Below are 26,536 nucleotides of genomic sequence, written 5' to 3' on the forward strand. Positions count from 1 at the left end.
GGGGGGATGGTCACGCCGCAATCCCTTCTCCTCCATTTTCCTCTCGGGATCTTGGGCACGCACGCACATGCGCCCGGCGTGAGTTCTAAGCCACCGGGTCTGGGACACGAACCACGGTCGACTACGTGGGAATCCAGCGACATAGCCATTACGCTAACTGCTGGTTCCCTATGCTTTAACCTTTTTGATTTTTAAGTTGCAAGAGAGCATGTGTAGTTGCCAGAGAAACAGAAAGACAGAGAAAGAGGGAGAAAAAGAACACATCCCCTAACAGGAGGGCATGGTCGCACTGCAATCCCACTTACTCTATTTCTCCCTCCAGTCAGGATTTTAAACATGGAAGCACCGAAGTGTTTTTCAAGTTGCTGGAAAATGATTCCAATCACAGTTGGCCATGTGGGATCCACCTCCCTTAACCACTAGGCTATGGGGCTGACCCTATGCTTTTAACATTTTAAACTATAGAGTAGTGAAGATAAAATGAGAGAAGAATTGAAAACACTTTCTAAACTAGCTGCTTTTTTTTTTCTTTTTAGTTTTTTGCTATAAGGCATGTGTGCTCACCAAGGAGAGAAAAGGAGGGAAAGTGAGAAATCATCCCCTAGGAGGGAGGGCCATGCCCAAATCCCTTCTCCTCCATTCCCCTGCTCAGGATTTTGGGCATGCATGCACACATGCCTGCTGTGAGTTCAAAACTACCAGATCTGGGACTTGAACCAAGGTCAGCTATGTGGGAGTTCAGTGCCTTAACTACCATACAACCTGCTGGCTCCACTGGCATTATTACTATTATTTAGAGATATTTTTTTCCTACATGGCACGTGCACTTGCCAAAGAAACAGAAAGAGACAGAAAGACAGAAAGCGGGAAATCACACCAGAGAGGGGATGGCCAAACCACAATCCCTTCTCCTCCATTTTCCTCTAGGGATTTTGGGCATACATGCACACATGCCTGGTTTGGGTTTTTTTTTTTTTTTTTTCTTTCCAGGTTCATAATTTATTGTACAAATTGAGCATCACATAATAAACTAACATTAGCTTCTCCAGGCGTAGGAACTTAGGTGAAGTTTGGACATTTGACTCCATTTATGTTGTTTTCACAGCTGGAATTTTCTTACATCTTAACTTGAAGTATAAGATCATCAAAACAATGCCTCTGTACATTGCCAGTACACAATTGATTCTACCTGTGAGAGTATAAGAGCTAAAGTACTTTTCAATACTAGTGAACTGGAACTGGGCATCAGCTTCTGGATCTGCAATGATTTCAACCTTCTTCCAAAACCACAAGATGGTGTCCTTCAACAAAGGCAGCCACCTCTACCCTGGTGTGAGTTTTAAGCCACCGGTTCCAGGACTTGAACCATGGTCGACTACATGGGAGTCCAGTGACATATACATCGTGCTATCTGTTGGTTCCCCCCCCCCACTAGCATTATTAATAGATCAGGTATTAGCAGTGGAAATAGATGTCCTACCATCATAAACCACAAATCAGTAAGACACCTATAAGGAAAAACGTCCACTATGTCAGTGATACACAGTATGAAAAACTAGTCAGTCATTTCCGGATGACAAATGACCTCTGTACTTTGCTTAGCCAAAAACATAATATTTGAGGACCAGGAAGTGGCATAGTGGTTAAGGCACTGGACTCCCACATCACCAACCAGAAGACTTGAACCTAGCTGCTTGAAAATCATGAGCATGTATGCATGCATGTTCAAAATCCTGAGGAGAAAATGGAGAAGAAAGGATTATGGCGTGGACAGCCCTACTGGGGAATTTCTTACTTTCTCTCTCACTCTCTGAAAAGCACACACACCCTATGGCAGAATCCTAAAAAAATAATGTTTGAGGTTCAATTGCTGCTCTAAAGACATGAAATCTAATACTATGACTATCATAGCAACAAAGCCTCATCAGTGGAAGTCAATTTATTTTAACACATTTCCATCAATAGTGACCTGTTATCTCAAACTAAACAGTCTGTCATAGAAGCCTGTTTCTCTCTGTACTGATTCTATCCTGGGGCTATAAAATCAACAAAATAACCCAAAGAAGCTTTTTTGTTTTTTGTTTTGGCAGACTTTTTTGCTTATAGGGTGCACTAGCCAGAAAGTGAGAAATCACCCCCCAGGGGGATGACCACGCCACAGTTCGTTCTCCTTCATTCTCCTCTTGGAATCTAGCGCATGCACACACACGGGCCCAGTGTGAGTTTAAGCCACTGGGTCCGGGACTTGAACTGTGGTTGACTACATGGGAGTCCAGCAATGTAGCCATCATGCTACTTGCCGGTCCCACCTAAATAAGCTTCTACTTCAAAGTTAGATGTTTTACTTTCATAACATGTTACAATATAATATGATACTATTATAATTACAGAAGCCAATGGGACTATTTCTAAGTTCTTAGGCTTTTCTCGAGATACAGCCAGCAACCTAAATATTTGTAATATACACAAATTTCTAGGATTCAGCCCGTTTTCCATCTGTCTTGGTACCTGTCACCACTCGCTAGCCTATTTGAAAATGAAACTACATTTTAAAATGTTTTGGGATTTCTTCCCTGCCTTTTCCACCAAACAAAAACCAAAAAGGGGTGATCTCCTTAACTTTTCACTCCATTTTTATTTTTTTCCTTAAGACAACATGTAGGCCATTTATAGGCTCTAATTACTTCAAAGAATGAAATAAGGAAAGTAATAATGGGGTATAGCATTTACTTAGTCTTAGGAAGCGTTCAATGTAGTATCTGACTTCCTTTTATAATGATAAATGTAAATGAATTAGTTTCTGTAATTAACTTTATTATCTACTGTTACACTTTTACATGGAAAAAATCAAGTGTACCAAAGTTCTTCCCTATGTTCTATTCTGTGTTATGGATACCTTCACATTCTGCCAATAGTTAGTAATAGGCACTACCAATAGGTGGTATCATAGATACAATCAAGGCAGAAGGGAAAAAAAAAGTTGTCTCTCAACTCACATAACCATTCTGCGTTTGTGAGGTCTCTTGAGAGGGTTACACATTCTATTGGGTTGTGGGGAAAGTCAAGAAGTACTTTTCTTGAAAGAATTATTTATTTTATTTATTTATCATTATTTTTTTCACATGAGTTTTGCCAAAGAAAGAGAGAGAGAGAAAGCTGCCAGGTCCAGGACTTGAACCACAGTCAGTCATGTAGGAATTCCGTGCCTTAACCACCATGCCACCTGCTGGCCCCATGATGTATTTTTTTCTATCCGAAAATGCATTATGACTTTTCTGATGACCCAGTAGGGTCCTCTATCTCATATGCATGTCTGTAGTCTTCAGGGAGTTGCTTACTGCTTACCTTAAAACAAGAAGCTCGATATAGTAGTTGCACAACATGACCAATACTTGTTTTTGATGCCTGAGGAAATCTTGGTTCTAGCCTTTGCACAACAAAAAGTACCAGAACTTTCCTTGAGAGAGCAGAACCATCTTCTAATGCCAGCAATACCAACTTTAAGGCCTCTTCTTGCATAGCTGGAAATATGAAAGAAACATTAATTTATGATAAAAGAGGAACCCTATGGATGTCCATCATCATTTGAAAATTAATTCATAATGACCCATTACCCAATATCTGTACATAATTAGCACAAAAAGAGAACATTACAAATATACAAATACAATCTGTTTAAAGTAAAAAGTAATCAAGTAAAAGAAAAATATTATTTCCTACTAGATAACCAATCAGAACACAAGTCAAGTGACCTTAAAAATATTATCTATAGGTGTTTAAAAGCTCAGACAACAATTTTAAGGACAAAAAAGTCAAAAAAGTCATTTATAAAACACTCAGAGGGGCCAGCAGATGGTATTTGGTTAAGGATGCTGGACTCCCATATGGCTGACCATAGTTCAAGTCCTGGACCAGGTGGCTTGCTTTTTCACTGCCCCCACCTCTTTCTCTCTCTGTCCCTCTCTGGTCAAAGTAAAATAAATGGATAAAGTTAAATAAAATAATTCTTTAAAAAAAGAGAAAACACTCAGAAATGGGACCAGCAGGATGGCATTAATGGTTACGTCACTGGACAACACACAGTCAACTACGGTTTGAGTCTCAGACCCAGTGGCTTGAAACTCACGCAAGGCGTACATGTGTAACCAAAATCCCAAGAAGAGAATGGAGAAGGGATTGTGGCATGGTCAACCCTCTAGGGGGGTGATTTCTTGTTTTCTGTCTGTCACACTGCAGAGCTCATGCACTTTATAGTAAAGTGTCTCTCTCCTTAGTAATATGCAAAGAACAAAATAGCAGCCATCCAATAGATGGTGACTGTTTTTATACACGGAACTATTACTTTGCCTGCCAGAACTATTTTGTATATAATGAAAAATGATGTTAACCGGGACCAGTAGATGGCTTAATGGTTACATCACTAGATTCCCATGAGTTCAACAGATTGGCGGCTTAAAACTCATGCCAGGCACGTGTGCATGCATGCCCAAGATCCAGAAGGGAGAATGGAGAAGGGATTGTGGAGTAGCCAACCACCCAGAGAGCGATTTCACACTTTCTGTCTATGGCGAGCGCACGTTCCCTATAGCAAAAATCTCTTAAAAAAAAAAAATAGCCTCTGGAAGCAATGCATTTACTTTATATTTTAAAAGTTTATTTATTATTGGGTCAGACCCATAGCCCAATGGTTCAGGGACCATGATCCCACACTGCTGACTGTGGTTCGAATCCTGGTCCTAGTAGCTTGAAAAACATGCAGGGTGCCAGGGGTTTGTATGCCTAAAATCCCAATAGGATAGAGAACTGGAAAGAGATTTCCACATGACCCTACCCCACTGAGGAGTGCTTTCTCCCCTCCACCTGTCTCGCTCGCTTGCTCTCTGGTGAGACACACGCACAACTGGCAATTGAAAAAAGTTTATTTACTATTTCTTCCATGAGCAAGAGAGAGAGAGAGTAAGAATGTATTGCCCAACAAGGTCTTGATGCTATAATCCACCCCCACCTTTCACCAGTTCCTGATAAAGTGTTTCCTGGAGTACACAGGGAACTCTCCAGACTTGTTCCAGGAACCTTCCATGTGGGATTGACTTGTGCAGTACTGAGCTTTACAAATGTACCGCTCACTAATCCCACCCTGATGTTATAGTCAAAAGTACAGAGAATAATCTAAATGCAATCATGAGGGAAAGTCAGGAAAAAAAAAAAGAAATCAAGAATTTTCTAGGATCAGCCTTGTGGTTAAGTGCCAGGCATGGAAAATGAGATACCACATGGCTGACTATAGTAGAAGTCTCAATTTTGGTGACTTGATGAACACGTGAGGCATATGTACCTGCCTGTGCACCAAATTCTGATAGGTGGGAGAAAGAGAGGAAAACGTTCCCCTGAGAAGTGCTATACCTCTGGTGAGAGTACATGCCCTCTAGCAATTAAAAAATAAAATTTTCTATAAAATGAATGATCTGCATTTTTCAACTTTAACTTTTTGCTATAGGGAACATGTAGAGAGAAGAAAAAGAGACAGACAGATACAACCGTGCACTCAAACCCAGTATGTTCAAGCTGCTGGCTCCAGGGTTTGAACTGTGCAGTCATGTGGGATCTAGTCTTTTTTTTTTTTTTTGGAGAGATTTTTGCTATAGGACATACATGCTTACCAGAGAGTGAGAAATTAAGAAATCATCCCCCCCAGGAGGGATGGCCAGACCACAACCCCTTTCTTCCATTCTCCTCTTGGGGTTTTGGGAATACATGCATACATGCCCGGCATGAGTTTCAAGCTGCTGGGTCTGGGATTCGAACCATAGAAGACCACATGGCAGTCTGGCACCTTAACCACGATGCCACTTCCTGGCCCCAGATATAGTCATCTTTGCTATCATACCACCAGCTGGCCCAGTAGCTTTCTCACTTTCCTTTCTCTTTCTCTATTTAGCACAGGCACATGCCCTATGGCAAATTTTTTTTTTTTTTAAAAAGGCACTTTGGGGGTGAGCAGGTGGTATGGCATTTAAGGTGCTAAATTCCCATATGGCCAAATATGGTTGAGTCCCAGACCTGGGCAGCTTGAAGATCATGCCAGGTGTGTGGTCCCAAAATCCCAAGAAGAGAATGGAGAAAAGACTGCAATGTGGCCATCCCTCTGTGGGGTGATTTCTCACTTTCTGTTTCTCTGTCTCTCTCCAAGGAGCACACATGCCATGCAGCAAAAATCTCTTAAAAAAAAAAAAAAGATCATAGATAGCACTAACCAAAAAGAATTATCCACTGATGATTTTATTTTTCATGATAATTCTGTTTTTTAAGATTTAAAAACAATCAAGAATTTATTATTTTTCTTCAGGCAAAAAAGAACAAGGTTTACCTTTCCTCTAATTAATACCTATGTATTATCAGGCCTCTTTCTAACTCGCAAAACAAAAATTGTAATTTTGTTACCTACCTTGACAATAGTTGACAATTAAATGAGAAACCTGTTCTAAAACACTGAAGCACTGTTTATCATATAGACTATGATTAACATAAACTGATTTATCTTTAATTTGAGATTTGTATGATAAGGAAGAGTTGAGAGGCCAGACAGTAGCACACTAGTAAAACACAATGCTATGAGGGAACCAGCAGTTAGCGTAATGGTTATGTCGCTGGACTCCCACGTAGTCGACCGCGGTTCACGTCCCGGACCCAGTGGCTTAAAACTCACAAAGGGCGCGTGTGCGTGCGTGCCCAAGATCCCAAGAGGAGAATGGAGGAGAAGGGATTGCGGCGTGACCATCCCCCCTGGAGGATGATTTGCTTTCTCTCTCTCTGTCTGTCTGGCGAGCACATGCGCCCTATAGCAAAAAAACTCTCAAAAAAAACAAACAAAAAAACAAAACACAATGCTCTGAGACTGACCCACATGAGAAGGTTATATCAAGAGACCTCCTTAAGTATGGCAGTTGCTCATATGCCCATGAGCTGTAGATAACTAAAGATGGGGATGGATTGTGGGCTGCTGGGGGTACTGTATTTCCCTATACTTCTCTTGCTCATAGGAAAAAAAATAAAGTATACACACTTTAAAAATAAACAAACAAAAAGATGTGTTAAGCCTGGAGGTTCTTACTCGGAGGTTCTTACTTAGCTCCATAAACTGGCATTCCTCAATCCCTGACAGCCAAAAAGAAAAGTAAGACAGTGCTCTACCTTACCTGGCCCTAGAAACTGACATCCTCGAGCCCTGACGGCAGCCCACAGATTGGCAGATAATTGCTGAGGGTTCTGATGCTGTAGTATCAGTTCTGTTACAGTTCGTTCTCCAAGTGAACGGGCAGCTCTCATGGCTCTTACACGACCTTCTTCTTCCACCAGTTGACAGTTTACAAGTGTCACCAGTTTCCTTTGCATTGGACGGCTCAGTGCACTCTGGTTCAAACTAGCTACACCTTTAGAAAAAGAAACAGAAAACTAATTTTTTTTTTCCAGTAAAAAAGACAATTCAAGTTTCATGATCTGTATTTAATTATTAAGCCACATTCCTAATCAGTCCCTTATATTTTCCTTTTTTTAACAATAAGTATTCTGTCTTTGTTTACTACTGTTCTCTAGTACTAAAGAGCCTAAATTTTAGTTTAAATTTTATTTATTAGGTCATCAGAAAAGTCATGATGCACTTTGTGTAGAAAAACAGAAAAATATGTTCTAACTTTTCCGATGGCCCAAGAGGTATCTTGTTCTCTGAGTTGTGTAAAAGTCATTAAATGTTTTTAATTAATTAATTAATTAATTAATCTATCTATCTATCTTAAACTATACAACGGACATTTAGAAGTACTTAATGGTGGGGCCAGCATGTGGCTCAGTGGTTAAGGTGCTGAACTCCCATATGACTGACTAATGTTCGAGTCCCAGACCTGGTGACTTGAAACTCAAGCTGGGCACATGTGTGCATGCCCAAAATCTCAAGAGATGGGAGTTGTGGTGAGGCCGTTTCCCCCAAGAGGTGATTTCTCATGTTCTTTCTGTCTCTCTGGTGTGAGCTTGAGCCTTATAGCAAAAATCCCTCTAAAAAAAAGAAAGGAAAAAAAAGAAGTACTTAATGGGAAGTTCTTAGCTACTCCTCCTTCTTTGGACTTACTAAAAGACATTGCTCCAGCTATTTACCCTGCTTCCACATTACCGACTTTTCCCTATCTACTTGATCATATCTGTCAGCATACAATAAGAATAACTATGCTGTTACTTCATTCATCTTAAAAATAATCTTTTCATTGATCCTTTTTCCACTACCAGTTCTACCCTATTCTTTACTTTTTATAGTCAATCCTCCAGAAATGTTGATATTTACAATTTCCAGATCCTGTTTCAAAATCTCTAAAACCTTCTCCACTTTAATATTTTTTTTTTTAAGAATTATTTATTTAGTTGATGTAATGGCTATGCCGCTGGACTCCCATGTAGTCGACCATGGTTCAAGTCCCGGACCCAGTGGCTTGTGCAGGGTGCATGTGCGTGCGTGCCCAAAATCCCAAGAGAAGAATGGAGGAGATGGGATGCAGCATGGCCATCCCTCCTGGGGGAATGATTTCTCACTTTCTGTCTTCTCTGGTGAGCCCACATGCCCTTTACCAAAAAAAAAAAAATCACTCCAAAAAATTTATTATTTAATTCCATTTGTTGTTGTTATTATTATTATTTTAATTATTATTATTATTTTAATTTAACCAAACAGAGAGAGAGAGAGGGAAAGCAAGAAAACAAACTGCCAGGTCCAGGATTCGAACCACGGTCGGCCATGTAGGAATGCAGAGCCTTTAACCACCAAGCCACCTGTCAGCCCCAACTCCAATTTAATTTTTACCACTAGTTTATAAACAAACAAAAACAAGTGATACTGTCGAGACAATTAACTCTGCTTTGCTAAACCAATGGTTCTGAGTCTTCATATTATTTGACCTTCCAAAAAAATGTAACACAGAAGATTACTCTTTACTTTTGTAAGTAGTTTAAACATCTTTTAAATTTTGGATTTCCAAAACCTTCCATGTTCTTGATTTTCTTCTTTATTTTATTCTTCTTTACTAATTTCTTCCTTTTTATCCTCAATCTTTTCTTAAATATTTAATTTTATTTATTATTGTTTAATTTGACCAGAGAGAGAGAAAGAAAGTGAGAAAGCAAGCTGCCAGGTCCAGGACTTGAACAGTGGATGGGTATGTGGGAATCCAGTATCCTAACCACCATGTCACCTGCTGGCCCCTACCCTGAAGTCTTAATTTTAAAGGGTCTCAATACCCAGTCAAAAAGACTCTTCTCTATACTCTATCTACATTCACTATTCAGATGATCACATCCAGTGTCACAGTTTAAATACCAATTATATGTCAATGACTCTCAAAGTTTTAGCTCCTAGGCATCAATCCTTAAGAAAAGACTTATATCCACTTCTCACTTAACAGAACCCAAGTGAGTAATAGACATCTCAAATTTACCACAACCAAAACTGAGCTCAATCTCTCTACCTACAGTATTCCTTACATTAATGGCAACCCTTCTTTCCAGGTGCTCAGGCCAAAACTTCAGGAGTCACATTTGACTCTACATTTTCTCTCATACTCCAAATCCAGTAATTTAGGAAATACTTTTGGCTTTACCTTGAAGATATATCTAGACTGATCACTTCTTACCACCTCCACTGTTACCACCCTTGTCCTTATGACTTCTTAACCACTGAGCTTCTATATTTGCCTTTCCAAACTGCTTTTTTTGAGAGAGAGTTCTGCTATAGGGGAAGCGTGCTCACCAGAGAGAAAGTAAGTGAGATATCAAGCCCCAGGGGCTATGGACACACAGTAATCCCTTCTCCTCCATTCTTCTCTTGGGATTTTGGGTGCACACACAAACATGCCTGACATTGAGTTTCAAGCCCCCACGTCCGAGACTTGAACCATGACTGACCCCATGAGAGTCCTGCACCTTACCCACTATGCCACCTGCTGGCCCCTCTATACTGAATTTCAACACAGTAGCCAGAGTGATCCTTTAAACAACAATTATGTTGTTCTGCTCAAAACCTTGCAATGATTCACTTATTTTACTAAGAGTTAAAGTTCATGCCTTTTTAAAAAATGATTTAATTTATTATTAATTTTTTAAACATTTTGCTATAGGTCACATTTGCTCACCAGAGAAAGGCAGAGACAGAGAGAGAAGGGGTGGGGGTGGGGGGGGGAGGGGGAGATGAGAAACATTACCAGGTCCAGGATTTGAACCAGGGTCAGCCATGTGGGAGTCCAGCACCCCAACCACTATGCCCCTGCTGGCCCCAAAAGCTCTTAAATGGCCTAAAAGTCTTTAGATCACCTGGCCATGCCATTTCATCTCATCTATGTCATAATGCTCTTACCCTAACTTATAAACCTCTAGGAATACTATTTTCTTGCTTTTCTCTGAATACATTAGGCATGCCTTGGGGACCCTGTACTGGCTATTCTCTCTGCCTAGAACATTCTTTTTCCAGACCTATTTGCTAACCGTTTCACCTCATTTCAAAGTCAGAAGACGTCTTATTAACGAGGCCTACACTAGTTACTCTTTAAAAATTGCAACCTGCCTTTCTCCCCTGACTCTAATATCTCTGATCTAACCATATTCTGTTTAATTTTCACAGCAATTATTGCTTATACTATAGGGTTATTGGAAAAGTTCTATTGCATAGAACAAAAATACATTATGACTTTTCTGACAACCCAGTATTTAATTTGCTTTATCATTATTCTTATTGCTTACTATAGTTGTTCCTTTTTCTAAAATGTAAATGCTTTGACAACAGGGATATCTGTCGGACTGACCTACTAATACATCACAATCACCAGAAGAATCCCTAGCACATAGTCCATGATCTTTACATATCTGTTCAATAAATGAATGAATAAATGTATGTAGTAAATGAGGTAAATTTCTCGAGAAAATCACTATGTACAAAATATCTAACAGTGCAGAGCATAAAGCAAATACAAAATGAATACTCCATTCATTCAACAACTATTCATTACACTAAGATATGCTAGTCACTGGATATACAGTGATAAGTAAAAGTCTAATATTTTTCTCTAAAAATTTTATTTATTATCATTATTTTTAATTTGATCAGAGAGAGACAGGGAAATTGGAAAACCAAATCACCAGGTCCAGGACTCTAACTGTAGTTGGCCATGTGAGTGTCCAGCGCTCTAACCACCATGCCACCTGCCAGCCACATAAAATTACACTTTTTAAAATATAGTTGGCTCAGGGCCAGCAGGTAGTGTGGCGGTTAAGGTACTGAACTCACACATGGCCAACCACGGTTCGAGTCCTGGACCCAACAGCTCGCTGTCTCACTTTCCCCTTCTCTCATTCTTTCTGTCATTTTGGTCAAATTAAAAAAATAAATAATAATAACAAATAAAACTAAATAAACAGTCACACACACACACACACACATATATATATTTTTTAATATAATAATATATGTAAATATATATATATATTTGGCCCTTGAAACCAGCAAATGGCATAATGGTTATATTATGAGACTCCCGAATAGTCAACTGCAGTATGAGTCCTAGACCCAGTGGCTTACGTGTGTGTACCGTGTGTGTGTGTGTGTGTATATGTGTGTGTGTGTATGTGTATCCTGTAGCAAATTTTAAAATAGTAATGGGGGAGGACCAGCAGTTAGCATAATGGCTATGTCGCTGGACTCCCACATAGTCAACCGCGGTTCAAGTCCTGGACCCAGTGGCTTAAACTTATGCCCGGCGCGTGTGTGTGCGTGCCCAAAATCCCAAAAGGAGAATGGAGGAGAAGGGACTGCGGCGTGGCCATCCCCACTGGAGGATGACTTCTTGTTTTCTGTCTCTCTCTGTCTTTCTGGCGAGCCCACATGCCCTATAGCAAAAACCTCTCAAAAAAGAAAAAATAATAATAGTAGTGGGGGCCAGCAGGTGGCATAGTGGTTAAGGCGTTGGACTCTCAGGTGTCCAACTACAGTTCTAGCCTCGGACCCAGCACCTTGAACCAGGTGTATGTATGTGCATGTCCAAAATCCCAAGAAAAGAAACCTGGGGAGTGATTACTTTCTGTCTCTCCAGTGAGTGCATGTACCCTACAGCAAAAATATCTCTCTCAAAAAAAAAAAAAAAAAAAAAAAAAAAAAAAAATTTTTAAAATGCATACAGTTGGCTATTGAACAACACAGGTTTGAACTGCATGGGTCCAGTTACACATGGATTTTTTCCAATAAAAATCCTGGAAAATGCTGTACAGCACTTAAGATGTATTTTTTCCTCATTATGACTGTCTTAACATTTTTTTTCCACTAGCTTAAGGTACTGTAAGAATATGGTATATAATATATATAAAACATACAAAATACATGTTAATTGGTTGTTTATATTATCAATAAGGTTTCCAGTCAATAGTATTCTAATAGTGGCTAAGTTCAGGGGAATCAAAAGTTACGTGTAAATTTCAACTGCACAAGGTTCAACTTCCCTGTTGGTTCAATGGTCACCTATAATTTATTATACTTGTTATGCTATCTTCTCATTTATGAAGAATCTAACCATAAGTGCTAATAAAGTTAAATGAATGACTGAATAAATGCATAAAATTGTCCTAATAGGATTTATAAAAACTAATATTCTGCTATAACACTACTAGTTTAATCAATGAATACAATATTTATTTCAATATGCAGTGGGTCTGATAATTTCCTAAGTTAACAACACAGCTTATTTTCAGACAAAAGTACAATATAATGTTCCTAATCAGAAAATTTTTCAAGTTATCTCTAAAACAATTTAACAGGGTATCCACATAATGTATTTCAAAGTACATGTATTGCCAAGTACTATTTACCATAAAAATGCTTTTTATGAACATACCTTTACCTCCACTTAGTGGTTTTAAGTAGAGTGCCAAATCCTCAACGCATTTCTTTGCAACTTCATAATGTTTATTTTCACCTAGATTACTCAACTTTATTGACTGATGATCTGGTACCTAAAATAAGAAAAAAACGCAAAAATACATTTACCCAACTCACACAACTATTATTTATATATTTAATAATAATCTTGGCAAGCACAAAATGATAATACAAAGATAGTACATCAAGATAATTTCATTAAAATTAAAGCCAAACGGGCTGGTAGGTGACGGTGGTGGTTAAGGGCGCTGGACTCCTGGGACTAGCAGATGGCATAATGTTTATGTCGCTGTACTCCCATATATTCAAGGGCAGTTCAAGTACCGGATCACCCTTTGGCTCAAAACTCAGGCCAGACTGGGCGCATGTGTATGCGTGCCCAAGATCCCAAGAGAACGGAGGAGAAGGGATTACGGCGTGGCCATCCCCCCTGGGGGATGATTTCTCGCTTTCTATCTCTGTCTCTGTCTCTGTCTGGCGAGCACACACGCCCTATAGCAAAAACCTCTTCAAAAAAAAAAAACAACCTCAGGCCAGGCACGTGTGTGTGTGTGTGTGTGTGTGTGTGTGTGTGTGCGCGCGCGCGCGATCCTGAGTGGAAAAGAGATTGCCGTGTGGCCACTCCTGCTGCGGGGTGATTTCTCGCTGTCTCTCTGGGGAGTGCACGCACCCTAAAACAAAAATCTCTCTCTCTAAAAATGAAAAGGGCATTGGATTCCCACATGGCCAACCACATTTGAATCCCATACCTGGCAGCTTGCTTTCTCACTTTCCTTCTCTCTCTCTCTCTCTCTCTCTCTCTCTCTTTGTTCTTCTCTGGTGAAATTAAAATAAATATGTAAACAAATAAATAAAATTAAATTATATAATTCTTAAAAAAATTTTTTTAAGTTAAACAGCTTTCCAAAGCCAAGGATATCACAATAGCAGAGGTGGGTACATTAATAAAGGAGAAGAAAAATAATCAGGTAGATAATAGTATCATACCAATACAAATTTCTTGAAGTTGATAACTGCTATAATTATGAAAAAAATAGGGGAAGCTGTGGAAAGACATACAGGTTCTCTCTCTATATATATCTCTCTCTATATATTGTTTTTTGCAATTTTTCTTAAGTCTTAAAAATTAAAAAGAAAAAATAGAGAAAGTTTTTATTTTTTCTCCCATAGCACTTAACATATTATTCTATTTACTTAGTCTCTTTATTATGGTCTGTCCCCTCTTGTTCCAATATTAGCACTGTAAAACATAGTATCCACAATCAAAAGTTAAAAAGGCAGGTAAAAATTACAGCTCTTCCACTTTATGAGGGATACTGAGTAAATTATTTAAGTGTCCCAAGTCATAATTTCCGTATTTGCAAAATGAAGATGAAAACCCCTATTTCCTAGTGCCATTTTACAAGTTCAATTTAATTCAATAAATATTTGTATTTATGGAATGCTTACTATGTGCCAGGTGCAGTTTTAGGTGCTAGGGATCTATCAGTGAGCAAAACATAAAACTTCTTGCCATTCTGGGGCCTACATTCTACTGGAGAAAGGGACAGTCAATAAATTAAAAACACAGTAAGTAAATTTATAATATGTTAGAAGGTGATCAGTAAAAAATATACAGCAAAGATGAGAAGGAATGGGAAACCTAGGCAAAGGTTGCTATTTTAAGTACATGGTCAGGATAGGTTTCTTTGAGAACTGGAACATCTGAACAAACACTTGAAAGACAAGATGAACATTCCAGGCAAAGGTAACAGTCACTACAAAAGTCTTCAGGTGGTAGTATGTTTGGTACATTTGAGAACTGGCTAGGAGGCTAGTATGGCTTAAGCACAAAGAATAGTAGGATATAAGGTTGAAGAGGTAACAGAAGTTACACTGTATTGATCTGTAGGCTATTTTAAAGACCAAAGGAGACACTTAGAATACCTGATCTAGCAGACACTAAATAAATGGTAGCTAGTAATGGTGTTTTATCAAATACAAAGTGTTCTTGTTTGTAAGAGGTAACATTTTATGCTCCACTAAGGAAAATATACTGACAACTAAATAATGACACATTAGATGGACTACAGATGCAGCTTTGAGTGTCTAACATGATGATAAACAATGAAAATAGATTTTGTGCTTTAGAAGGAAAATTTGAACTATCAAAATTTAAAGAAATAAATAAGTATTTTAGGTCACTGAATTTTCTAATAAATCAGAAAAATCCTTACTTTCTTGCTTTAATAGGTAGTGCATGATGTACAGAATTTCATCATCTTTCTCATCTGTAAAATGGGGATAACTACCTGAAGAGCTATAGTAAGAATTATTAATAACGGATGGTGAATACTACTATCATATCTAACAGAGAATAGATTTTCATTAAATGGAAGTTATTTTAAGTCTATGATATTACTCTGAATTTCATAAAATGACTATAAACATGAAATACTCATTCTGTAACATATTATGTATAAAAAACCACAGAATATGTTATTAACATTCTGGTTTTCCATATATACATCCTTAGATAGACTTTATTTTCTCTCATAATATAATCCTAAATCATGTGAAGTTAAAAAAAAAAAAAAAAAAAAAAAAACAAACTTTCCAGCTGTGGGCTGCAGCTGGCTGGTTGTTTCTGGACGAACCTTTGATTAAATTTCTTTTCATGTGGGGACCAGCAGTTAGTGTAACGGCTATGCCACTGGACTCCCACGCAGTCAACCGCAGTTCGAGTCCCGGACCCGGTGACTTAAACTCACGCCAGGCACGTGTGCGTGCGAGCCCAAGATCCCGAGAGGAGAATGGAGGAGAAGGGATTGCGGCATGGCCACCCCCCCGGGGGTTGATTTCTCGCTTTCTGTCTCTCCGTCTGTCGTCTGGTGAGCACACGCACCCTATAGCCAAAAAACAAAAAACAAACAAACAAACAAAAAAAACAACTCTCTAAATTTCTTTTCATATCAATTAATGAATAAGTATGTATGGTTTTAAAAAAAATGTTTCTTATCCACCAAAATCACTTCTATACATAAATTTTCACCATCACACTGAAGAAAAAAATGTAATTATAATGAAATGTATGGTTTTACACAGGATTTCTGACATTTCCTGAAGAAATGCTCTGGCAGACTAAAATTATAAAAATCAGTAAGAACTTATTTTTTATGTCTTGACAATCACCAAACAAACAGACATACATACCTCTTAATAAATAAAGTTGGAAATTATAATCTGTACCAAATTAGTAAAATTTTGAAAGCATACCTGGGCTCCAACTAACTGGAGAAGTGCAAAGTTGACAGGAAGCACATCAATGTCTGTGTTGATGGCAGTCTGATCAAAAGGACAAGCTTTTCGGTGAAGTTTATTCAAGCAGGTCTTGCAAACGGTGTGTGAACAACCTAAACTGATGGGTTTGTGCACATTCTCATCAAATTCATTATAGCAGATTGGACAGGACAGAAATTCTGTCCATTGAGCTGCCTGCACAGGCATTGTGGAAGCTGGATGCTCGGGTTAGCAGTCTAGCAGATCATTATTTTGCTGTGTAGTGTTTTGTAAGCTGGAAATGGACAAAAAGTAAGAATAAATCGCATATTCAACATCTGCCTTTTAAGCTGCTAAAATCAACTATCATAGATTCGGAATCAAAAACACTTCTGGAATAGTTTAATATGTTTAGATTATCGTTTTAAGAAATCTACTTGCTGAGTTAACTAAATTTCTAAAATTCTGCCCAGAAACAACATGCTAATAGTATTCCTATCAGCCAGCCCATGGCATGATGGTTGGGACATCTAAAGCCCAAATGGCTGACTATGCAGTCTTGGACCCAGCACTTGAGAAACACACTGGGCATGTGTGCATGCATGCCCAAAATGCCAAAAGAAGGGAGAAATGGAGAAGAGACTGTGGCATGACCATCTCCCATGGGGGATGCTTCCTCTGTCTCTTTTCTTCTCTCCCTAAAAAGCACATGCACCCTCTGGTAAAATTCAAAATCGAAGTAGTGTTCCTGTAAACTAAGCCTATTATTTACATTGGTTACTCACAGAACAATCACCAAAGCTTTTAGTTATTTTTTTAATTACTTATTTATTTAATTTTATTATTAATTTGCTTAAGAGGCATATGTACTCACCAGAGAGAGAGAGAGAGAGACAAGAGAGATGAGAAAGAGAGTGAGAAAGCAAGCCCCCAGGTCCAGGACTCAAACTGAGGTCATATATGTGGGAATCTAGTGCCTTGGGACGAGCAAATGGTGTAATGGTTATGTTGCTGAACTCCCACTTAGTGAACTGTGGTTCAAGTCCCAGACCCAGTGGCTTAAACTCATGCTGGGCGCATATGTGCCCAAAATCCCAAGAGGAGAATGAAGAAGGGATTGTGGCATGGCCATCTCCTCTGAGGGGGTGATTTCTCACTTTGTCTCTCTGGTTCTCTGGCAAGCACACAGGCCCTATAGCAAAAATCTCTCTCTCTAAAAAAAAGGGGGAGGAGGGAGTCTAGCACCTCAACCACTATACCAACTGATGGCTCTTTAGTTTTTTTTTTTTAAATGACCATATCAAATACATAATTACCTTTCCTTTTTTAGGAAAAAAAACTACTTTGGACTACTAGAAGCTTTTTGTTGTTACTGTTTTTTAGGTGTTTGCCTTAAGTAACCACTATTCCAAAACATACTAATATTTGGCCTAAGAGTTAGTGAAATCTGAAAACTACTGATTCAAACAATAGGGAGGTAAAGTGTAGAGAAAATAGCCTTGTCACCTCAAAGGTAATCTGGTCAAGACTTGAGTAGTAGGCTAATGGAGGTATTGGAAATCAACAAGTAAGAAAAAGATTGTGATGACAGAACTGTTTGTCCACAAATGAAAGAATGATAACCATAAAATACAGTGCCAAAGTGTAACAAAGAAAATACTTTCTTGGGGCTGTCCCTTGGGCCTGGTGGTTAAGGGAGTTGGACCCCACATGGCCCACTGTGTGGTTTAAATTCTAGCCTCAGCAGCTTGAAAACCATACCAGACACGTGTGCACATCCAAAATCCTAAGAGGAGGTCAAAATAGAAGACAAAGGATTAGGATGTGACCACCACCACCCCCCCACCCACCCTCTTACAAATATGTACGCTCTGCCAAATTAAGAAATGAAAGAAAGGGACCAGCAGATGGTGTAATGGTTATATTGCTGGACTTGCCAGCCGATTGTGGTTCAAGTCCTGGACCCAGTGGCTTGAAACTCACACAGGGGGCATGTACATGTGTGCCCAAAATCCTGAGAGGAGAATAGAGGGATAAATAAAGGATTGCAGTGAGGCTGTTCTCCCTGGGAGATGATTTCTCACTTTGTTTCTCTGGCAAGCACATGTACCCTATAGCAAAAATCTCTCTTTAAAAAAAAAAAAAAAGAGGGGCCAGTAGTTGGCATAATGGCTGGCGGCGCACTCGTAGTCGACTGCGGTTCAGACCCAGTGGCTTAAACTCACGCTGGGCACGTGTGTGTGTGCGTGTGCGCCCAAGATCCCGAGAGGAGAATGGTCATAGAAGGGACTGTGGCGTGGCCACCCCCTCTGAGAGGTGATTACTCATTTTCTGTCTCTAAGCCTTTCTGGTGAGCACACACATCCTATAGCAAAACACCTCTCCAAAAAAAAAAGGAAAAGAAAAGAAATGAAACGAAACAAAACAGAGGGAAAAAAAACATACTGTATTAAAAATCTTGTACAAGTTGAGGAACCCTGATGAAAAATCCCAAATGTTCTAAAATATACAACTTTTTGAGTACCAATATGAACCATAAATAAAAACTTCCACAGCTGACCTCATGTGACAGGTTACAGTCAAAATGCTACAAAAAATTTATTAAAAATTACATTTGGGCTATGTGTATAAGGTATACATGAAACATAAATAAATGTTATGTTTAGAATTGGGTCCCCACCCCAAGAGATCTCATTATATATACACAAATATTCCAAAATCCAAAAAATCCCAGTCCAAAACACTTCTGGCTCCAAACTTTTGAAATAAGGACCCTCAACCTACAGTAATTTGCTACAACATTTCTGACTAAATTATATGCTATCGTGTAATAATCTTGTGCCAAAAACTGTCAGGTTGAATGAGGAAGGTACAGAAGAATAAAACATTATTCTCATCTAATAATTCCAACAAAATAAGCAAAATATACATTCTATCTTTGCTATAATTACAGTTTGCTCTATCATTAAAATGATTGTTCCTTAACTTTCTTATTTTTTTAGGTTTTTGCCATAGGGCATGTTTGCTCACCAGAAAGGAAGACGGAAAGTGAGAATCATCCCCCAGGAGGGATGACCACATCGCAATTTCTTTTTTTCCTTTCTCTTGTTTGGATTTTGGGCACGCAAGCAGATGTTTAATCACAACAGATCTGGGATTCAAACCATGGTCATTTATGTGGGAGTTCAGCAAATTAACCACCATGCCACCTGCTGGCCCCCTGTTCCATAACTTTTAATAAAAGATTTAGTATCAAAACTATACTGTCTAACTTGAACACTCCACATTTCACAAATTTTCTGTATATTCCAATTCAAAATTTACATAAATTGGACAAAGGCTCTCTACTGAGCAAAAAAATCTAGGGATATAGTGCAATTAAACAACTAATACTTCATTTCATAGGAATGTTTACCAACCCAAACATATTAATTCCACAGACATTATATGTTTAAGAAGTTAGTTAGATCCAGGACAGAAAAGTATCCTATGAAAAGCATTCCATGGGGCCGGCAAGTGGCATGGTGGTTAAAGGCGCTGGACTCCCACATGGCCGACCACGGTTCAAGTCTTGGACCTGGTGGCTTGCTTTCTAACTTCCTCTTTCTCTCTGTCTCTCTCTGATCAAACTGGAAAATAATAATGATAATAATAATAAATAAAGTTAAAACAAAATAATTCTAAAAAAAAAAACAAAAACCATTCCTTATCATTCCAACATACAAACGAAGCACTCCATTGACTCTACTGTGCTTCTATATTCACAAAAACAAAGATTTTGAAAGTATCTTGGTAAAATGAATTACAGAGCTTGCAATGTAAAAAAATCATAAACTTTTTCTCAAACAGCTGTACTGCAAAATATCTAGTGTTTTTATATGTAAGCCAGCCAAATCTTACAAGTAATAATTTTACACCTTTTACTCTCACATTTTTACATTTATTAATGTCAGAAATCTAAAAGCCAGTTAGTTTGTTTTTTACTTCAGAAATGATTACAAAGCAGGTGAATACATCATTTCCTAGAACAATTTAGTATTTTTTTAAATAATTATATTAATTTATTATTATTATTTTAATTCGCTATAGGACACATGCACTCACCAGAGAAAGAGAGAGAGAGAGAAGACAAAGAAGGTGAGAAAGTAAGCCACCAGGTCAGCCATGTGGAAGTCCAATACTTTAATCACCACATTACCACAATTTCACATTTTTAATGTTCAGTTTTCTAGGTTGCAGAATTATAAAAGAAAAGGCCTTTGAGGAAGAACAAATTTTATCTTAGATCTACTACTGAGAATTCTAATTTAGTTAATAACTTAAACTGATAAAAATATTTATCAAAACAAGACCAAATATACTTTTTTCATAATGGCCACCTGTTTGGAAATGTTAATTCTGGGTTTACAGTACCATAGGTCACTGGGTAATAGAAAAACAAAGAGCAAATATTCTTTTTGTATTTTTCGTTAATATCTTTATTTTTGCCAAGATCATCCTGAAATATTTTACGTTAAATTTTATTATGGGGGGAAAGCCAGCAAGTTTCATCTAAACAGAAAAAATGCTAATCTTTCATGTTGTCATCCATTATGTAGTTTTAAAATGTTTCAAACCATTCCGAATATACTTGACAGTTTTGTTATAATACCATATATGTTTTTAGGTATTTACAACACAGGTTTTAATACATGAGAAATTAATTTCTATAACAAATTAAAAACCTTTAAAATATAAGGGAAAAAATGCAAATTTTCCTCCTGCTGTGTCAGATTTTAATTTTCTGATAGCAAAATTACCAACTAAATTTTGCCTTATGAGATGTATTTTAAGTCATTAAAAATGTTTGCTTAGGGACCAGCAGATGGCATAACAGTTATGTCGCTGGACTACCATGGTTCAAGTCCAGACCCAGCGATGGGTGCATGTGGGTGCAAAATGCCGACATGAGAATGGAAGAGAAGGGATAGCACCCCGGTCATCCCTCCTTGAGGGTAATTTCTCCTTTTCTGTCTCTCTGGCAAGCGTACGAGCCCTATGGCAACAATCTCTCTTTAAAAAAATAAATAAAGGTACTGGCAGACGGCATAATGGTTACATCACTGAACTCCCATGTAGCCGACTGCAGTTCCAATCCTGGACCTGGTGGTTTAAAATTCACATTGGGCACCTATGCACTTGTGCTCAAAATCCCAAAAGGAGAATGGAGAAGGGACTGCAGCGTGGCCACCCACCCACCCTGGTGTCTCACTTTCTGTCTCTATCCCTCTCTGTCTCTCTGTTCCTCTCTGTCTCTCTAATGAACGCACACACCCTATAGCAAAAAAGCTCTTCTGAAAAAGAGAAAAGTTTGCTTAAATACTATTACCAATTAACTCTAGATTCTTTGACTAAGATAAAGACAAATTAAAACAAAACTTTATCAGAAACATGAAAACTGGAAACCAGCAGTTAGCATAATGACTATGTCGCTGGACTCCCACGTAGTCGACTGCGGTTCACGTCCCAGACCTGGTGGCCTAGAACTCATGCCGGGCGCATGTGCGTGTGTGCCCAAGATCCCAAGAGGAGAAGGGAGGAGAAGGAATTGCAGTGTGACCATCCCCTCTGGGGGGTGATTTCTCGCTTTCTGTCTCTATGTCGCTTTCTGTCTGTCTGGTGAGCACACGCGCCCTATAGCGAAAACCTCTCCCCCAAAAAAAAAAACATGGAACTTACACAGTTCACTAAAATGTTTAATTAGTGATGACAAAATTGGACTTTTATTACTTTTTTTTTTAGAGAGATTTTGCTATATGTCACATGTGCTCACCAGAGAGGCAGAGACAGAAAGTGAGACATCACCCACCCAGTGGAGATGGCCACACCGTAATTCCTTCTCTTCCATTCTCCTCCTGAGATTTTGGGTACACATGCACCTAGCATGAGTTTCAAGTCACTGGGTCCAGAACTTGAACTACAATTGACCATAAGGGAATCTACCACCTTAACCACTACACCACCAGCTGGCCCTATACTTTAACTTAAAGAAGGCACTTTGTAAACTTTTACTAGAAAATATTTTTGTAACTAGCAAAAATGGTAAATATTCTATTATCTCTATAACTTATTTTTTAAAAGCATATAAATGAATAATGGAGGGCTAAGAATATATATTAATTTGTACAACTCTAGACTTACACTAATACATTTTATAGTGATGAGTCTGTTAGTCCAATTATTAACATTTATAATACTGAAGTATTCATCCTGAATACTCTCAAACCATTTCAAATTGAGATAAAACATATTTAAAAACCTCCAGGAGAGGGCTGGCAGATGGCATGGTGGTTAAGGACGCTGGATTACCACATGGCAGACCATGGTTCAATTCCCAGAACTGGCAGCTTTCTTTCTCTCTCTCTCACTCTGTTCCTCTCTGGTCAAGTTAAAAATAAATAAATAAAGTTAAAAAAAAAAATGGGAAAAAAAAAAAAAAAAAAACCCTCCAGGATTCTGTATAGTTAAAGAGATTACATAAGAAAAATATTATAGGGGGCCAATAGGTGGCATGGTGATTAAGGGTGCTAGTCTCCCCACATGACCAATCCCTGTTCAAGTACTGGAACTGGTGACTTGCTTTCTCACTTTCCCTCACTCACTTGCTGTGTCCTTTTCTGGTCAAATTAAAATAAATGAATAAATAAATAAATAAAGTGAAATACAATTTTAAAAAAGTATTCTAATAGTTTGAATTAGTTCATTTTAATTACTAGTTATTAAAACTGAAGAAGATAAAGCATAGACCTGAGAAATGCTAAGTTAGAAGTAGGACTTAAATAGATTTTCGCTTAAGTAATTCTGAGTGTAAGTTAGCTGTGAGTTTCTCACTATGAGTGCTAACTCATAAAATGGGAAAATTAATAGACATCTCTCATATGACGCAAATTACAAATTGCTTTATTAAAGGCAAACTGCATATTAGCTAAGTACTCTGATTTTCTGTTATTAATCTGCCTTATTCTGCAGTCAGTGTGAGACGATCACAGCCATTTTTACAATGACAATATACATACATTTATGTGTATATGTGTGTATTTTACAGTTCTCCTTATAAACATTTAAACATTAGGGCTTGGGTCTATTAATTAAAACAACCATTGCTTCCATTTTAGTTAATCCATGTGAGGAATAAAAGCCACTGAAATGAACTGTAACAGTACTTTTCAAATTAGAAAATTTAAAAATAATTAGTTCTGGAATTAACAGTATATTTAAAACATAAGTACAGTTTAGGTCCTAACCCAAACAAACAAATCAATGGAAACAATTTTGTAAACTCTAAAACTCAGCATCCAAACATATTAAAAGAACTGGAGAAAAAGGACTAAAGACTGCTACTATATGAAATTCCACTGTAACTTATGAAATGTGTATGATTTGAGTTTCAGTTCTTAGATCCACTAAGGAACTGAACTAAGTTTTTAAATATTAAACTTTTGGTGTATTCTAATAGGGCAATCAGGAAATAAACTTTCTATTTTAACTAATACAACTATTAAAGTTTTGCTTTTGTGGTAACTAAACTTGAAATATACTTATTTTTGAGACAAAATTTAATTACTTATTTCTGCCTTTCAAATAACTGTCACTGGATAACTTTATCCTTCATATTGCCAAAGTATCCATGGCCCTTTGATCATTCTCCTTGTAAGATACTACTCTGTCATGAAGTTTTTGGTTTTCATATGTCTACTTTTGTTCAGATTACATTTTGGAGGAGTAGTGCCGCTCTAGAACAACAATGTCCAACAGAAACATAATGCAAGCCTCTGTACATGAATAATCTAAAATATTCTGGTAATCACACTTAAAAAGAGGAAGGAAAATAGGTGAAATTAATTTTAGTATGTATTTTATCTTACTTAATTCATCCTAAATATGTTAACATGCAATCAATATAAAAAAACTGATTTGAAAAAGTTCTGTACTAAGTCTTTGAAATCTGATGTGTTATTTATAATTATAGCAGATCTCTATTCACACTAGCCATACTGCAAGTCCTCAACTGCCCCACAGGGCTATTAGCCAGTATTGGATAGAGCAACTCTAGAGAACTTAAGATTACAAAGCAATACTCAAAATTAACTTTTATTAAGAATTTAAGGTGAGGGGCCCGCAGGTAGTGTGGTGGTTAAAGGTGTGGGACTCTCACACGGCTGACCACGATTTGAGTCCTGGGCCTGGCAGCTTGCTTTCTCACTTTCCCTGTCTCTACCTCTCTCTGGTCAAATTTTAAAATTATATTAACAATAAAGTAAAAATGAAAATAATTCTTTTAAAAAAATAATTTAAGGCAAAAATCAAACTTAATACTTAAAGTGTTCATAAAATTAGAAAATCTGATCATAGAAATTATAACTTATAAAATTCATGAGACTGGGTAGAAAACATCAATTTATTTTTAATTTTCAGCTAATGTTATTTTACTACATGCTTATTTTTTCCATCACTGAAAGTGAAACTTCAGTCCAGTCCAACAGAAACGGTAAGTGGTTATTACAGCTCTTAGTAAGTTTATTTACCATTCTTAGCGTTCACATACAATGCAGAATTTGTTTGTAAATAAAATTCAGAGAGTAAAGGAAAATGCTTTGCCAAAAAACAATTTGTTGGTTTTCCCTAACTAGAAGACAACTCAAAAAAGCAGAAAGTGAATTAATGAAATCATATGAACAAAGGACATAAGTCTTACATGTCAGGTTAACACAACAGTAATAGCAGATGAGGAGTAACTCAAAAGATCCTCTAATGAACCTGACTGCAAAGAAATCCTCCAAGAATCCTTGAAGAGTCTATTTGAATTACTACATCTTTTTTTCCAAACGTGATTGAAAATATTTAGTTCTTCCAGTAATTGTCCAAACTCTAAAATTTGAGGGAAATAGATATAAATCTCTAAGTCAACAAAAATAGCAATTTTGGAAAAGTCTTCAGCAGTATTGTAATAACCTCCATTTCTTCAAGAATCAAATGCAGAAGTAAACAACATAGAAAGGGATGTGAGGTTAGAACAGTGGTGTAGCTTTTCCAACAGACAAAAGGTAAAAACAAGGAATCCAGGACCTCTTCTTATTGTTGCAAAATGCCTTCACTAAATTTGTACATGTAATCATACAAAGGCTTCATCTACTAAAAACAACTTCTTTGCTTTTGGGTGAAATTCTATCACTTTGGTGAAGCAGTATTAGCTTTCTCAGATTAATCAAAAGTTCCTTTTGTAACTCAAAAGTTTCACTAATACAGAAATGGGAAAAAAAATAATTACTGAAGCACTTTAATTAAGACACAAAGTCATCCTAATCACAGTCGGAGGGGGTGAAGCAGAGATTAAAAACAAGGGACCTGGGTAAGGGGGAAGTGGGTATTAAGGAGGGAACCCAGGTGGTTATGAAAACATTGAGAGACTGGGAATCACTAGATTAGATCTACTTTGTGTCAGTGATTACTTGAGACTATTTTGGTGTGCAGGCTCTATCTGCCAGCATCCTAAACTCTTCCCCTGTGATTTGAAGGATGGAAATGACAGCTATCTTCATCTTCTCCCTCCCTAGAAGCTAGGGACAGAGAAAAGTAGAGCTGCTGCTTCTCTGAGAAACAAAGATGCTTCTACCATTCTTCTAAGATGGTGGAAGAGTCTCCTCAAGAGGCTTCCCCAAGAAGGAAAAATGAAAGAGGGAAAGAAGAAAGCCATAGCAGAATTCCCTGGCTGTGTCTCCTGCGACTGCTCCGAGTCACAAACCCTGTGCACCCACTGTGATCCGACCACCTCCCTCCAAGGGAGGCTAAGCCCTCCCAGGGCATTGTTTGGCCGGGGTCCCTATTTACTACTCCGATCTTTCCCACCAGCCCTACGCCAGGGTCTCGGAAGCCCGAGGGCCGAAACGCTAGGAGAGGACTCGGTTTTGAGAACCTCCACCAACCCCTCCTACTAACTACTGTAGGAAAGGGAGAGGGAAACCCGGCCTATGCTTGGGTGGGTTCCTTAGGGGTCAGAGGCGTCCCCTCCGCCAGTGTCGAACGAAGGTGGCCATTTGAGCCGGTCGCTCCGCATCGAAAAAGCCCTACCAGAGAGAGGAGGGCCTCCTCAGGCCCTGGGTTCCGTCCGAGTGTCAGGTGCGGCCCTCAGTTCCCAACCCTGGGGGCACCGGCGGCGACAGCGCACAGGCCCCCGGGCTGAGACGTGTCTCCCGCCCGACCAACGGGGACCCGGCACCCAGGCTGGGGCTCCAGCCGCATCGTGCCCGCCCTCGCCCTACCTGCGGGGGCCCCGGTGGGGCC

At 38.4% G+C, this 26,536-nt stretch overlaps 1 protein-coding gene and 1 pseudogene across 4 annotated transcripts in view; both read right to left on the reverse strand.

Moving 5' to 3' along the window:
* The window catches only part of LOC102482159 (roquin-2), a 66,361-nt gene extending 40,018 nt beyond the window's left edge, over nucleotides 1-26,343 (reverse strand). For all 4 annotated transcript variants that reach the window (XM_014591469.2, XM_014591468.2, XM_006158206.3 and 1 more), the window contains exons 1-5: nucleotides 26,324-26,343; nucleotides 16,214-16,511; nucleotides 12,915-13,032; nucleotides 7,197-7,430; nucleotides 3,346-3,521 (exon numbers count right to left, since the gene is read on the reverse strand). In XM_014591469.2, coding sequence (XP_014446955.1) covers nucleotides 3,346-3,521; nucleotides 7,197-7,430; nucleotides 12,915-13,032; nucleotides 16,214-16,444 — 759 coding nt within the window. In that variant the 5' untranslated portion in view covers nucleotides 16,445-16,511; nucleotides 26,324-26,343. The remainder of the gene's footprint in view (nucleotides 1-3,345; nucleotides 3,522-7,196; nucleotides 7,431-12,914; nucleotides 13,033-16,213; nucleotides 16,512-26,323) is intronic.
* On the reverse strand, nucleotides 984-3,004 carry LOC114009625 (up-regulated during skeletal muscle growth protein 5 pseudogene; annotated as a pseudogene).
* Nucleotides 26,344-26,536: the final 193 nt, after the last annotated feature.

Source organism: Tupaia chinensis, unplaced genomic scaffold (assembly GCF_000334495.1).
Source record: "Tupaia chinensis unplaced genomic scaffold, TupChi_1.0 Scaffold000575_1, whole genome shotgun sequence".
Classification (NCBI taxonomy): Eukaryota; Metazoa; Chordata; class Mammalia; order Scandentia; family Tupaiidae; genus Tupaia; species Tupaia belangeri.